This window comes from Vigna unguiculata, chromosome 3 (assembly GCF_004118075.2).
Source record: "Vigna unguiculata cultivar IT97K-499-35 chromosome 3, ASM411807v1, whole genome shotgun sequence".
NCBI classification, from domain to species: Eukaryota; Viridiplantae; Streptophyta; class Magnoliopsida; order Fabales; family Fabaceae; genus Vigna; species Vigna unguiculata.
The window spans coordinates 40148860-40163557 of record NC_040281.1 but is presented as its reverse complement, the minus strand read 5'-3'; the positions used below and the strand labels follow the sequence as shown (position 1 = coordinate 40163557).

Sequence of the window (14698 nt, the reverse complement as noted above, 5' to 3'; positions counted from 1 at the left end):
AGTGGCCATATCTGGACTTGAAGGCCGTTTTCTGTACATCGTCAGCCTTTACAAAATCTGATGGTATTCCGACCGCAGATCAATCTTCGAGAACACTGATGATCCATGTAGCTGATCCATCAAGTCGTCGATTCTCGGGAGAGGGTACTTATTCTTGATTGTCATTTTGTTCAACTGTCTATAGTCCACACACAGACGTGAAGTCCCATCCTTCTTCACTAACAGCACTGGTGCTCCCCAAGGCGAAGTGCTGGGTCGGATAAACTGCTTTGCCATCAGTTCCTCTATTTGTTTCTTAAGTTCAACCAACTCTGCCGGAGCCATGCGGTATGGAGCCATCGATACCGGACCCGTCCCCGACACTAGATCGATAGAGAATTCCACCTCTCTGTGGAAAGGTAGCCCTGGCACTTCCTCTGGGAATGCATCCTCGAACTCCTGCACTACTGGTATGGCGGACTCCATCCTTCCTCCTTCCACCTCTAGATGCGTGAAGATCACAAAGCACTGTGCACCACCTCGCAGTTCCTTCAGAACCCCTTGGGACGATAACAACTCAGGCTCCTTCGAGTCTGGGAATAACAGTCCCTTCTCTCGGCACTCTATAAGAATGCGATTGGCAGAAAGCCAATCCATCCCTAAGATTACCTCCAACTCTTGTAGAGGCAAGTAGATTAGGTTCACTTTGTACCTGCGTCCCTCTACCTCCACTGGACACCTCGCACATAAGGATGACGTACTGACTAAACCCGACGTCGGAGTAGACACCGCAAGCTCACACTGCAGCTCGCAGACCGGCAGACCCAACCGTTCAACACATGCATTTGACACAAAGGAGTGTGTCGCTCCAGAATCATATAACACATAACATCTCATCCCAGAAATCACACAATAACCCATAACGAGGTAATCCGAACCTGCCGTCTCTGCTCCGGTCATGGCGTAGACTCTGCCCATCGCCTGAGGCCTGTTGTCTCTATCCTTCCCATAGTCGCCTTTCTTGTCACAGTTGTTGCACCGGCAATAACCCTCCATACGTGGGCAAGCGTTCCTCAGGTGAGGGCCTCCACATATGTAGCACTGTACTCGACCCTGTTGAGGGGAGAAGCTCCTAGACCCCTAAGGTTGATGGTGGGGCCTATCATATGGTCTCCTCCTCTCCTCGTGTCTGGGCTTGGACCCAGATGGTCAACCAATCCTCTGAGGCGGCTGCGGCTGCTGTCGACGCTGGCCTTCTACCTCACGTTTCATCTTCTCCATTACTCTGGCCTTCTCCACTAGAGCGGCAAAGTCCTTGATGGACAAAGGAGCCACCATCAACCGGATATCACCGCAAAGACCATTCTCAAACTTCCTGCATCGCCACTCCTCATCAAGTGGCAAGGTGTAAAAATGGCTGAGGTGCTTGAATCTCTCAACATACTCTGACACAGTCTTCCCTCCCTAGGTCAACTGGAGGAACTCAACCTCCTTGCGTACCGAATGTTGTCTAGAAAGTACTCGAAGAGGAATCTCTCCCTGAAAGCCTCCCACGTCACAGGCTCCTCCATCTCCTCTAGGATGGATTTGGTGTTGATCCACCAATGTTCTGCCTCTCCCGTGAGCATATACACAGAGAATGCCAACCTGTTCTTTGTGGGGCACATCTTTGCATCATAGATGCGATCCAGGTCCTTCAGCCATTGGTCTGCGGTGTCAGGACTAGTCTTGCCATCAAACTTCGCCGGATGGTGCTTCAGAAAGTCCTCCAGACTCCACTCCCTAACTGCAGGTCGTGGCTCAGGACCAAACATAGGGGCAGCCGCCCTGTTCTCCTCCAGCTGGCGGAGGGCCTCCATATGCTGTCGATGAGCATCCTTAGCAGCTACTCTTGCAGCCTCCATCTGCTGCATCACTGCCTGTTGCTACTCAAGCGACACCGCCTGTCGCTGCATAGATGCCTCATGCTGCTGCATCATCGCAGTACTTTGCTGTGCCATAGTCGCTACCATGGCTTCTATAGCTCTTGCGATGTCCGGTGCATCGCCCTGGGAGGATTGAGCGTTCCTACGGTGAGGTGCCATAGCTCACTGGAACATAGAAAATCACTTGGTTAGGCTCGGTAAGATAGGATTTTAACTAAACACTCAGAGACACATAGAGAAAGCTAAGCAGACAATCCAAGTCCACAAACCTAAGGAATGACCGCTCTGATACCACAAATGTAACGTCCCATTTAATTAATAGCGTAATTAAAAGAAAACGCCACACATAAATAGTACAATAGCGCAGTCTTGGGGTCCTTAACCCAACCCCTACAAAACCAGGCACACCAAGATGCCAAAGAAAACAGTTGAAAATTCTAGAACCTACAAGTAGAGTAATGAAACATGATGAAATACATGGGACAAAGCCCTAAAGAATGGCCAAAGAAAACTAAGTTCCAACCCATGCAGATTATGTAGCGGAACCATCACCACTATGTTGTCTGCGGGTGTTCCTCGCATCTGCTCACACCAACAAGTTGATGATCATCGCAAAAGAAAGTACCACACAACAGAACACACAACAAAGAAAGTAGGGTAAGCTAGAGCACAAAAGATTTCATCCATCAAATCAGATATAATTTCACCAAATCATACACCCAAATCAACCAAGCATGTTATGACTTTCAGGCAATACACTATGACACGACTCGACTCATCCGGATACATATAACTTGGTCGGATTCAGCGGGTACTTGCACTTATGGTGGATACCTCTGCTCACCCCTGAGCTGCTCACCCCCGAGCTATGTGTTACAAGTGTTACAATGAATCAGTTTTCCCTCACCACAAGGTTAGCCCTTAATGGATTTCAGGCCTCCTACTACTCTCACCACAAGAGTCAGTCCACTCTATGTGAGACTAACTGACCCCTTAGAGCGTCAGGATGCAACCTTACCTTGAATCCTTACCTAGTTATACAGATGGGGCACCACCATAGACACCCACTAAAAGGGGCCATGGAATTACGTCCCAACCACTGAAGTGTAACCCTGAAGGTCTCACCTAGAGACTCCAAGGAATTACACACTAACACACACCAAGAATCATAAAACAACAATGAGGGAACACTAATCATGCTTTCAATTTCATACCAACCCCTGAAAATAATTCCTCATTCGTATCAAATGTTGAATCCTTACCATTGGTCATTACCACCTCATGTGTATGGGGCCTCATCTCATATCAATACCATGTCCCATAAATTCCAACTCACTCATTAATTTCACATGCCAAGTTTCCACGATATCCATCATTCCATTCATGAATTATGTCACACATGCATGTCAATCCATTATATATATACATATCTCAACATAACAATCATACCCAAACAATTACCAATTATCCAAGAGCAACCAAGCACCCAAACCACGCACTGTCTCGCCCAGCCCCTCGCTCAGGATGAAGGATCTCGCTCAGGCGAGACAGTCTCGCTCAGGCGAGCCCCCTTCGCCTAGGCGAGGGCTCAAAAACAGATACAGGAACCAACGCGGGATCTCGCTTAGGCGAGACCCCTCTCGCCTGGGCGAGTTGTTCGCTCGCTCAAAAGAATGAACTGGTCACCTGGGCGACCTTTCACGAAAAAGGTTTGGGCGAGCCTCCGCCAGACTCGCTTAGGCGAGTCCGACTCGTCTGGGGAGATTACCAGTTCTCGCCTTGGTCTCACCTGCAGCAGATGCATCTTTTCCAAACCCACCCATCATATAAGGTATCCCACGCACCACAAACCACGATTTATCCATACAAACATCCAGCAAACTCATAAACAGATCAAAAACAACTCAAACTCGAAACTCTAACTTCCCGTACCTGGGCAAGGCTAGCTGGAAACCTGGACACCCAAACTGTGGAGCACAAACAGCTTCTAGGAACAGACTCAGAGTTGGAAAACAGTGTAAGAGTGGGTTATTATGGAACCCTAACAACAACTACGAAAACAGGCCAAAGAAGGAAACTACGAGTCGGAGAGCACTTACGTGAGCTAAGGATGGGGCCAAACTGAAAGCGAACTGAAAACACAGCGGAACCCTAACAGAGAAAGCGGATGCGGCTCTAAGCACCAAGGTAGCAGAAATCTGAAAAGTGTAGAATTAGGTCAGACTTGGGAGGCTTTATCTTTTGGGCCAGCCCTAAGACCCAATAACTCAAGGACAATCCTTAAAGCTTTAGGGCATGAAACTGGGCCTTACATATACCATAAAAGATATCAACGTTTAAGACATTTTAGTAGAATTTCAATTCAAAATATGCTAAATGAGACAAAGGTGAAAGATTTCCTTGTCCAGGTTTAGTACTCGTGAAAATGTAAAAGATGTGAAGAATAAAATAGGGAGTGCAAAAAGCAACCCAAATTGGACAAGGTTGTTTGTTCACGCGTAAACTTGTCAACGATCCATAGAAAATCATACGATTTTTAAATTATTTGGTCCTAACATCATTTAAATATTTCATGTTTACTAATATTATTTAAATAATTAACGATTAATTAACGGTATTTGTCACGTAAGAATTTGTAGTTTCTTTTTTAATTTTATAATTATATTTTTTTATTTTTTTATTTTAAAAAATATTCACATGTCAAAGTTAATATTATATATTTTATATTTAATTTTATTTCTATATTTATTATTTTTATCTAATTTAATCTTTTTTTTTATTAAAATAGAGCAATTGTATTTCTTTTTAAATTGAAAATATTTAATTTTTATATAAATATTATAATGATATTTTTATTAAAATTAATATTTTATTAAATATTATTTTATGTGATTTTATAATCTTAAAATTTGAAACCAATGGTATTAGTCTTCACACTTAAAATATTGATTCTAATTTTAAATCAACCGTAAACCTAAATAAAAAATATTTAATAAAAATATAAATTTTAATAAAACCATTAATATAACATTTGTATAAAAATTAAATTTGATATTAATTTTAAAAATTCTCATTTTAAAGAAAAAAAAGATTGAATTGAATAACAACAATAGATATAAGAACCAAATTAAATATAAAACATTAACCTTAACACAATAACATTAACCATGTGGCAAGATTTTAGTGTGATATGTGAATTTTTTTTTAAAATAAAAAACAATTAAAAGTCAAAAAAATCATAAATTAACTCACAGTCGTTAATCATTTAAATCGGTGGATGGACCAAAATAAATATATTATAACTGAACTGAGAAGACTAAACCAAAATACGGATCAAATGTTAATTTAACCTACAATTTTATATTACCAATTTACAACTATTTTTATTAAAAAGTTTGATTTATCTTTTAACGAAATATCCTAATTTAACATATCATTCTTAAAATCATTGTTGTAAATTGATAGCAAGTAGTATTGCCATAATTCACACTGAAAAAAACACCTGAATGGTAGATATTAGTATCTTTATTTGATCCGATAGGAAAATCAAAATACCCACTTCATGTACTTCTAAAAAGGAATACAGTGTTTATTCGAAGGACAGTTATATTTTTAATAAATTTTGATAATTTTTTTCTTATGATATGATATGTCATTTCTTAAATAACTTTAAAATTTTGAAAAAAGTAAATAAAAACTAATTAAAAAATAACACCGTAAAATTATAAAAGAAAATTGTTAAAATTTAGTAATAAAAATAATTTTCCATCTTCGAAAAGCGATAAAGTTAATAAAAAAACTACAAATTTCATTCGAGCTAAAAGGCCATGCTATACACATTCTGAACTAATAAGCTTGGGAAGAGATGAAGAACAAAGTGAATTTGCAGAAAGAGAGAGAGAGAGAGAGAGAGAGAGAGAGAGAGAGAGAGAGAGAGAGAGAGAGAGAGAGAGAGAGAGAGAGAGAGAGAGAGAGAGAGAGAGAGAGAGAGAGAGAAAGAGAGAAAGCGAAAAGTGCAATCTTTGTGAATGTCTGAGATCACCCATAAAGCGCGTTGAAGGCATCACATCTGTTCCGAACCTCTCCATCCTTTCCGGTTTTGACGTCCAAGGCGCTGAGTTTTTCGATGGCAAGAGCGAAGTCCTGGAAGAACTTGGCTTCATCATCGGCGTATTTCTCAACGAAGGGCTTCGTTCTGGGATCAGTGAAGAGGGCAGTGTCAGTGGCCAGCAACCCCAACCCTCGCCGCAAGTTCTTGAAATACATGTTGTCGAACTTCACCGGAGTTATCACGTCATTGTAAGCCGCCATGGTAGGGTCCTTCGTGTAGTTCTCGCAGAGTTTCCTCAGCCCCGCCGCGTACTCCGGGTTATAGGCGGGGTCAGTTTCCGAAGTTTTGCTGAAGCGGAAGAGCCTGTGGACGAACTGGTCGCAGTGCGACATCCCTATGGTGTGTGCGCCGATCAGGGCCACCATTTCCTGCACGGAGAACCCTTTTTTGGCGAAGAGGGGGATCACTTGGGACATAGTCATGTTCGGTAACGGGAACTGGTTTTCCGAGCTGGAGATTTTCGATTCCAGGGAGTCTTTTCGCCCGAATTGGACCGTGAAGGTGGGTCCGCCGGAGTTCGCCACCAGTTCACTGGCGGCAGCGGCGAGGATGTCGGCGCACGAGACGACGTTCGGGCACTCCAGCTCGAGGACGTTCTTGACACGCAAGACGGCGTCGAAGCCGTCGCCGGAGAGTTGGAGGTTGACGGCGTGGTCGCGCTCGGCGGTGTTGTAGGCGTTGGAGGTGACGAGGATGGAGGCGTCGCAGCCGCCGACCATGCAGTCGTGGAAGAGGAGGCGGAGGGTGGCGGCGGCGGTGGAGGGCGTGTTATGTTGTTTTTCTTTAACGATTTTTCGGACGGTTTCGAGGAAGTTGGGACAGGTTTTTTTGTAGTAATCGGGAGTGAGTTTGTTTTGCATGGAGGGGAGGAATGATAGGGAGAGGAAGAGGAAAATGGTGATAGGGTTGTTGTATAGTGTCATGTTTGGTGAATTTTTTGTATGAAGCTAAAGTTGATGAAGCTTTATGAGAAAATTAAATTTGAAGGAATGCATTGTTGGGTGAATTGTGGAAGTGAGAATTCAGAGGAAGGTGATGGCTACTTTTAGTTACCCTTTTTAATGATCCTCCTTTAAGCAAGTTTGCTTTTGAGGTGCAAATTCAATATTCTTTAGCAATGGTGAACCATTTAATTAGTGAACTCTAATTTCTTAGATTTAATGATTAAGAATTGCATTTGACCATGGTCCCACCGATATCGGTTTCATTATAATTAACTTTTTCAGTTTTAAAAAGAAATATAGAAAAATATCTTTTTACACCGAAAACATTGCTTCACAATCTACTTTCACGATTAATATAATCATTTTAATGAAAAAATTTCATATTATAAAAAAATAAATTGAAAAAAAAAACTGTGAATATTGAATGTGTAAAGATTTATTTCGTATAAAAGTTTATTAACTCCAAGACTGTGCTTCTTTGTTACGTTCTATAAGTAGATTTGAAGAAGTGAATTTAAGTAGAATCGAAGGAAAAGAGAGTGAAAGTTGGATTGTTTGGATTAAAGAAAGATGATAAGATTTTAATAGAAATGAAAGGAAAATTTATAAAGATTAGTAAGTGATGTGATAGATATATAATAGATTAAAATTAATGGTTAAAAAGTGAACTTATTTTCCGCTTAAATCTCACAAATCCTTCCACATCAACTAATACAAATACAATAAACAGCATCTGTATTTCCATCCTCTCCCATAGTAAATTCACAGAACCAATGCTAGAAGTTTATTGAATGACAAAGTAATCGTGTCCAACAATATAATTGATAAAAAAACATGTGAAACTGGGTTGATTCAGGACTTACATAAGAAAAAGAAAAGTGACCGATGAAGTTGACAAATTCAGCCAACCCAATTAAATTTGGGCTGGATCGTCATCTTAAATGTTATGTAATTTCTTTCTGCACCCCATGGTCAAAAGACTCACCTGTCATCCTTGCTGTCGTCATCTCTTTGTAATGACTACCATTTTTGTCTAATGTGTTGTATTATGCATTTATTAAAGGGAAAAAAGTATTTTACATTATTCAGTTTGAAAATTACTTTTTACATGATTTTTTTTTTTAAATTATGCAATTTTAATTTTAAATTATACAATCTAAAAGTAAAGAAATTTCATTACATGATTCAAAATTTATGTTGAAAGATTAATTTTAAATTATGTAATTTAAAAATATTTTTTAAACAAATAATAATTTTCGTATTTACAGAACTGCAAAAGAAATGACCAAGTTGTTTTGATTTAAAATTTCTGAAACACTTTATACAAATAGCGTATCGTTGCAGATATTTCTGTGGTCATTGTCCGAAGTAGAGTCGGCAACTTCAACGTTTGACGATTCCACTTGATTCAACAAATACTATTTTAGGTTAAAGCAGCAAAGTGCAATTTTTTTAAGAATCTAATAATCTAATCTAATACTATATATATATATATATATATATATATATATATATATAAATGGTAACAAACAGCACATTCTTAATAAAATAATATATCTGTAAAAGTTTAAATTAATTTTTCTTTTCACAAACAAAAAAACCACTATATGTCGATCAATCATAATTTTGACGAAAATAATAATAATAATAAAAGTAAAACCAATTCAAATTGTTGTATCTAACCCATTCTTTTTCACTGGAATTCTTCTCTTTTTTAGATATTTTTTTTCTTCTCTCCAAGTTTTTTTTTTCTTTGGTCTCTTTTTTCCGCCTATGGTCGACATGGTGGTTTTTGTTTAGTGTCTCCATACATCTTCACCATGTATTGTGGCCCAAACCTAGCCTCGAGGGTTTCAAACCCACGACCTCCCGATGCAGAGCGAGCAGGCATGGCGATGATGCTTCAGAGAAACAGCATCAGAGAAACAGCATGGAAAAAGAAGAGATAGCGCGAGATGAAGAAGAAAACAAGAGAAGAGAGCTTGAAGGTAAGTAACCAAGACTAATCTTTTATTATTCTGTGTGTTTCTTCATACACTGTACAAAGGAGGAGATCTATTTTAAATAGTCTCCGCAAGAAGGAAAAAGGGGAAACAGAAATCCTAACTAATCATCTAACAGAAAACAGAAAACCTAACTAACACTAAACATAAAACCCTAACAGAAAACCCTTGATCGAGGGTTTTCAATACCCTCCCCTCAAGTTGGATGATGTATGTCCATCAGTCCAAGCTTGGGAAGAATGGTTTTAAAAAAGGTTCGATGGAGAGCTTTTGTGAAAATATCCGTGAGTTGATCATCGAAGCGAATCAGCAACAAGTGGAAGAGTTTCTTCTGGAGTTTTTCGCGGACGACATGGCAATCAAGATCAATATGTTTGGTGCGCTCATGGAAAGTGGGATTGTGAGCTATTTGTCTGGCAGACTGGCTGTCGCAATAGAGTACAGCTTGGTCAGTGTGTTGAACATGGAAGTCGTGGAGAAGGTAGCTGAGCCACTGTACTTCACAAGTGGTAGTGGCCAGGGCTCGGTATTCGGCCTCTGAAGAGGATCTGGATACAGTGCTTTGCTTCTTTGATTTCCAGGAAATCAAGGAGTTCCCCAGGAACACGCAGTAACCAGTAACACTACGTCTTGTGTCTGGACAAGTGGCCCAGTCAGAGTCGCTGAAAGCTTTGATTTGCATGTCATTAGTGGCAGCAAAGAAAAGACCATTGGCAGGACTGGTTTTTAGATATCTAAGGATGTGTTGGGCTGCTTGTTGGTGATGGATGGTAGGTGCCTGCACAAATTGGCTAAGTAAGTGTACTGAATAACAAATATCAGGTCTTGAGTTAGTAAGATAAAGCAACTTCCCTATCAGACGTCTATAGGATTCAGGGTCATTGATAGGATCAGCAGCTTTGTCAAAAAGATCTTTAGTGTTGTTCATGAGAGGAGTCTGGCATGGTTTGCAATCCAGCATTCCAGTTTCAGATAGGATGTCCAGAGCATATTTTCTCTGGCATAAGTATATTCCTTTGGTAGATCTAGCCACTTCAAAGCCTAGGAAGTATTTTAGGCTTCCCAAATCCTTAATTCTGAAGGCTTCATGTAGGGAGGCCTTTATTTTATCAATTTCATTCAGGGAGTTACCTGCCAAGATTACATCGTCTACATACACAAGGAGAACAGTGAAAGTGTCTGATTTTACTTTAGTAAAAAGAGAATGGTCAGATTGGGATTGAGAAAAACCAGCAGAAATAAGAAAGGAGGATAGTCTAGCAAACCATTGACAGCTGGCTTGTTTCAGGCCATATAGGGATTTAGTTAACCTGCAAACCTGTCTTGGTTTAGGAACTTGAAGCCCAGGGGGTGGATTCATGTAAACCTCCTCATCAAGGTTGCCATGTAAGAAAGCATTATCCACATCAAGTTGGTGCAAATACCAGTTTTTGGTGGCTGCAATGGCTAATAACAGACGCATAATGGTAAGTTTAGCAACAGGGGAAAAAGTATCAATGTAGTCAATCCCCTCTAATTGAGTATACCCTTTAGCTACAAGCCTAGCCTTGTGCCTTTCAATAGTCCCATCAGATTTATATTTGATTTTAAAAATCCATTTACATCCTATAGGTTTCTTTCCTTTAGGTAGATCAGTAAAATACCAGGTTTTATTGTCCTCTAGAGCTTTTATTTCTTTATGAATAACATCAATCCATTTGACATCTTGGCAAGCTTCTGTGTATGTATGTGGTTCATGTGTAGAAGTTATAGCTAGAGTATATTTAAGGTGTTCTTTTGACAAAGATTTGTAAGAAAGGACAGAAGTAATAGGATAATTAGCTTTATGAACAAATTTATTATGAATGAAATGCTTGGGGTTCATGGAATTGTTCACCTGGTGTAAGTAATCCTTCAAATAGGTGGGTGGTTTCCTCTGTCTTTCTGACCTTCGCAAAACCACATTTTCATATTCCTGATCATTGTTGTGTGGGAGATTGATGTCATAATGGCTAGTAGAATCATCACTAGTTGTGTCTGGAATGGATTCTGTTTCTGAATCAGCAGTGTCAGTTCTGGGAAGAGTCTGATTATCAACTCTGGTGTCTTTGGGATAGTTGTCAATGTCATCAAATAGGAAATTTAGGTCATGATCTTTACTGTCAGTGGACTGGATGTGCTGATTAACAGCCTTGTAAGGGAAAATATTCTCATAGAATATCACATTTCTAGATATAAAAATCTCTCTGCTTAAGGTGTCAAGGAGAACATAGCCTTTAATACCTGTTTTAAAACCCAAAAACACACATTTTCTAGCTCTAGGATCAAGTTTAGCTCTATTACATTCAAGGGTACTAGCAAAACACATAGTTCCAAAAACTTTAAGGTTGAGGTAAGTGGGAGGCCTTTTATACAAAATCTGATAAGGACAAACATTACTTAAAACAGTAGTGGGCAATCTATTAATAATATGAACAACATGATTTACAGCATAGCACCAATAGGCTTTAGGCAAATTAGATTGAAATAAAAGGCATCAAGTAATGTTGAGAATGCATTGGTGTTTTCGTTCCACAACAGAGTTTTGTTGGGGAGTTTCAACACAACTTCTTTGATGATCTATCCCATAAGCATTGTACATATCAACACAATTAAATTCTGGACCATTATCAGTTCTAAAAGATTTAATAGTCTTATCAAACTGATTTTTAACATGGATTATAAAATTCTGGATAAGTTTCCTAGTTTCAGACTTAGAATGCATAAGGAAGATCCATGTGTGTCTAGAGTGGTCATCAACCACGTTTAAGAAATATTTATGACCATGAACAGAGGGAATGGCTATGGGCCCCATATATCAAGATGAATAAGATCAAAACAAGCATTAGAAATAGTGTCGCTTTTATAGAAAGGCAATTTATGTTGTTTGGAAAGATGGCATGTATCACAAACATCAGAACCTTTAGATTGAATGTAAGGAAAAGTTTTATAGATTTGCTCAGTGATTCTACGGGCAGGATGTCCAAGTCTATAGTGCCAAGTATCTATATCAACTTTAGACCAATTAAGGACAGTATTAGGAAAAAAATCAGTAATCTTGGTGACAGGAACAATATCAAGATAGTAGAGACCCTGACTGAGATTAGCTTACCCAATCATCTGTGATGTAATAATGTCCTGTATCTGGCAACACTCAGAAGAAAAAATTAGTTTATAGTTCAAATCTTTGATTAAGGTTTGAACTGAAATTAAGTTGAAATGAAATTCAGGAACATATAGGACATTAAAAAGAATTAGATTATCACAGAATTGAACTGTTCTAGCAAAATAGGCAGTGACATCATTATTATTAGGCAATTTTATCTTCACAGGCTTTATTTTGAAAAAGGAAGTGAAGCAATTTTTACTGTGTGCAACATGGTCTGTTGCACCTGTATCAAGAATCCAAAGATTGTTACCTTGTGGATTCCTGTTTGAGTCATTATCATGCTTTTGTACGTGATTGATGTTATGTCCAGTACCCTCAGAGTCATCAAGGACTCTTAGAAGTTTCTGCATCTGTTCTGCTGTGAATCCCTTGACAGATTCATCTCTCATTGGCTGTTTGTCAGCAGAATCTTCCTTCACATTGAGATTACAAACCTGTTGTTCCCTTTTTTCTTGATTGCCCCTTTCCAGAGTATTATTGTTGCCATCATTCTTTTGTTTGTACCAAGGTGGGTACCCATGCTTAGAATAGCATTCTTCAACAGTATGGTTCATCTTATGGTAGTAAGAACACTGCTTGCCATAGTTAGGATTTCTTCCCCTTCCTCTTCCTTGAGACCGGGGCATGATGCCTCGTCCTTGACCTCTCCAATTACTTTGATCTTGAGACTTTCCATGTCTTTCAGAGACGTTAACGAAAGTTTTTCCTTCAGTCCCTAGGCTGGTAGCACCATTATTCTGTCTTTCTTGTTGCATAATGAGATAGTAGACTTTGTTTATATTGGGAAGGGGATCTAAGAGCAGGATTTGAGTTTTCACTGTATTGTAGCTGTCATTCAGACCCTTTAGAAAGCAGATCACATACTCAACCTCCCTCTGTTTTATGAAAATCTTGGAAAGGTTGCAGTCGCAAGATTTACCACAAACGCAATTTGGAACAGGGCGCAGGAACTCCAATTCCTCCCAGACAGTTTTTATATCTGTAAAGAATTGGGTGATGTTTCTCTCCCCTTGTTTGGCAGAATGTATTTCTTGGAGAAGATCAGAAATTCTGAAGTAGTCCCCCTTAGTGAACCTTTCTTTCAGGTCCTTCCACAAATCCCTTGCAGATTCTATGTAAATAACACTCTCAGCAATCTGAGGTGAGAGTGTTCTAATAATCCAAGAGAGAACCATAACATTGGCTCTCTCCTAAGTTTCATATAGAGGATCATCTCTAGTAGGGGTCTTGATGCTGCCATCCACGAACTTCAACTTATTTTTGGACAAAAGGGCTCTTCTCATATTCCTGCTCCAGGAATTATAATTGGTTTCATTCAGAGAAGGTGTAGTGAGGACCTGTCCTGGATTCTCCCCAGGATGAATATAGTAGGGGCTTGTGGGAATTAAAGATTGGTCAAGATCCAATCTTTCCATCTGCTGCATTGATTTTTCTTCCTTGAATTTCTGATTGTTGATTTTGTCTTCCATGTTGCAAGATTCAATCTTGTAATCCGCAGATTGATAGAATTAGGAGACAGAGTGCGCAAACGGAAACAGAGCAGGCTATGAACCTGCTCTGATACCATATTGCGGCCCAAACCTAGCCTCGAGGGTTTCAAACCCACGACCTCCCGATGCAGAGCGAGCTGGCATGGCGATGATGCTTTAGAGAAACAGCATGGAGAAAGAAGAGATAGCGCGAGATGAAGAAGAAAACAAGAAGAGAAGAGAGCTTGAAGGTAAGTAACCAAGACTTATCTTTTATTATTCTGTGTGTTTCTTCATACACTGTACAAAGGAGGAGATCTATTTTAAATAGTCTCCGCAAGAAGGAAAAAGGGGAAACAGAAACCCTAACTAATCATCTAACAGAAAAGAGAAAACCTAACTAACACTAAACATAAAACCCTAACAAAAAACCCTTGATTGAGGGTTTTCAATACCATGTAAAATTGGTAAATTTTGTTTTTTCAAGCTTCTACTCTTTTGTTCTTCTGTGTTTTGTTTCCTTTTTTTTTTCTTCTCGTGGGTGTTGTTCTTCTCGCTTGCGGTCTTCGGTTTTTTATTTTCTCCTCGATGTTGTTCTTCTTGCTCGTCATCTTAAAAAATAAGAACAAACTTGCTTATTCTCTTCTTCATTCCAACATTTAAACCTTTTTCTTCTTCTTATTTTTGGTTCAACTTCTTCTTTTTCTTTTCTTTTTGCATGAATGATTACACTTCATTTTTGTTGCAAAAAACTGATGGTCTCTTTATTCCACTTATATGCTAGATTTTTTTCTTTCTCTTTGGTATTTTTCTTCTCACTCGCCATCTTCAAACAATACAATGCCATGAAAAAAATGATGTCTTCGTTCCACTTTTTGTTTTTGGAGTTCTTGTTTATTTTTCAATCTCATGAGAAATATTCAAAATAATTTCTTAGTTTCTAAAACGTGATTGTTTACATTTATCAACATTATTATTTATACAATGATAATGATTTAACAGATTTCATTTATCGAGATCTCATTTATTTATTTTTTAATCTTATTTGTTATTTTTTATTCTTCCTTTTAGTGTCATTTT

At 39.0% G+C, this 14698-nt stretch overlaps 1 protein-coding gene across 1 annotated transcript; it reads right to left on the bottom strand.

The window, feature by feature from the left end:
* Positions 1-5906: 5906 nt before the first annotated feature.
* Positions 5907-6904, bottom strand: LOC114175276 (peroxidase 63-like). The gene has a single exon (XM_028060058.1). The coding sequence runs from the start codon at positions 6873-6875 to the stop codon at positions 5943-5945; it is 933 nt and encodes a 310-aa protein (XP_027915859.1). The 5' UTR covers positions 6876-6904; the 3' UTR covers positions 5907-5942.
* Positions 6905-14698: the final 7794 nt, after the last annotated feature.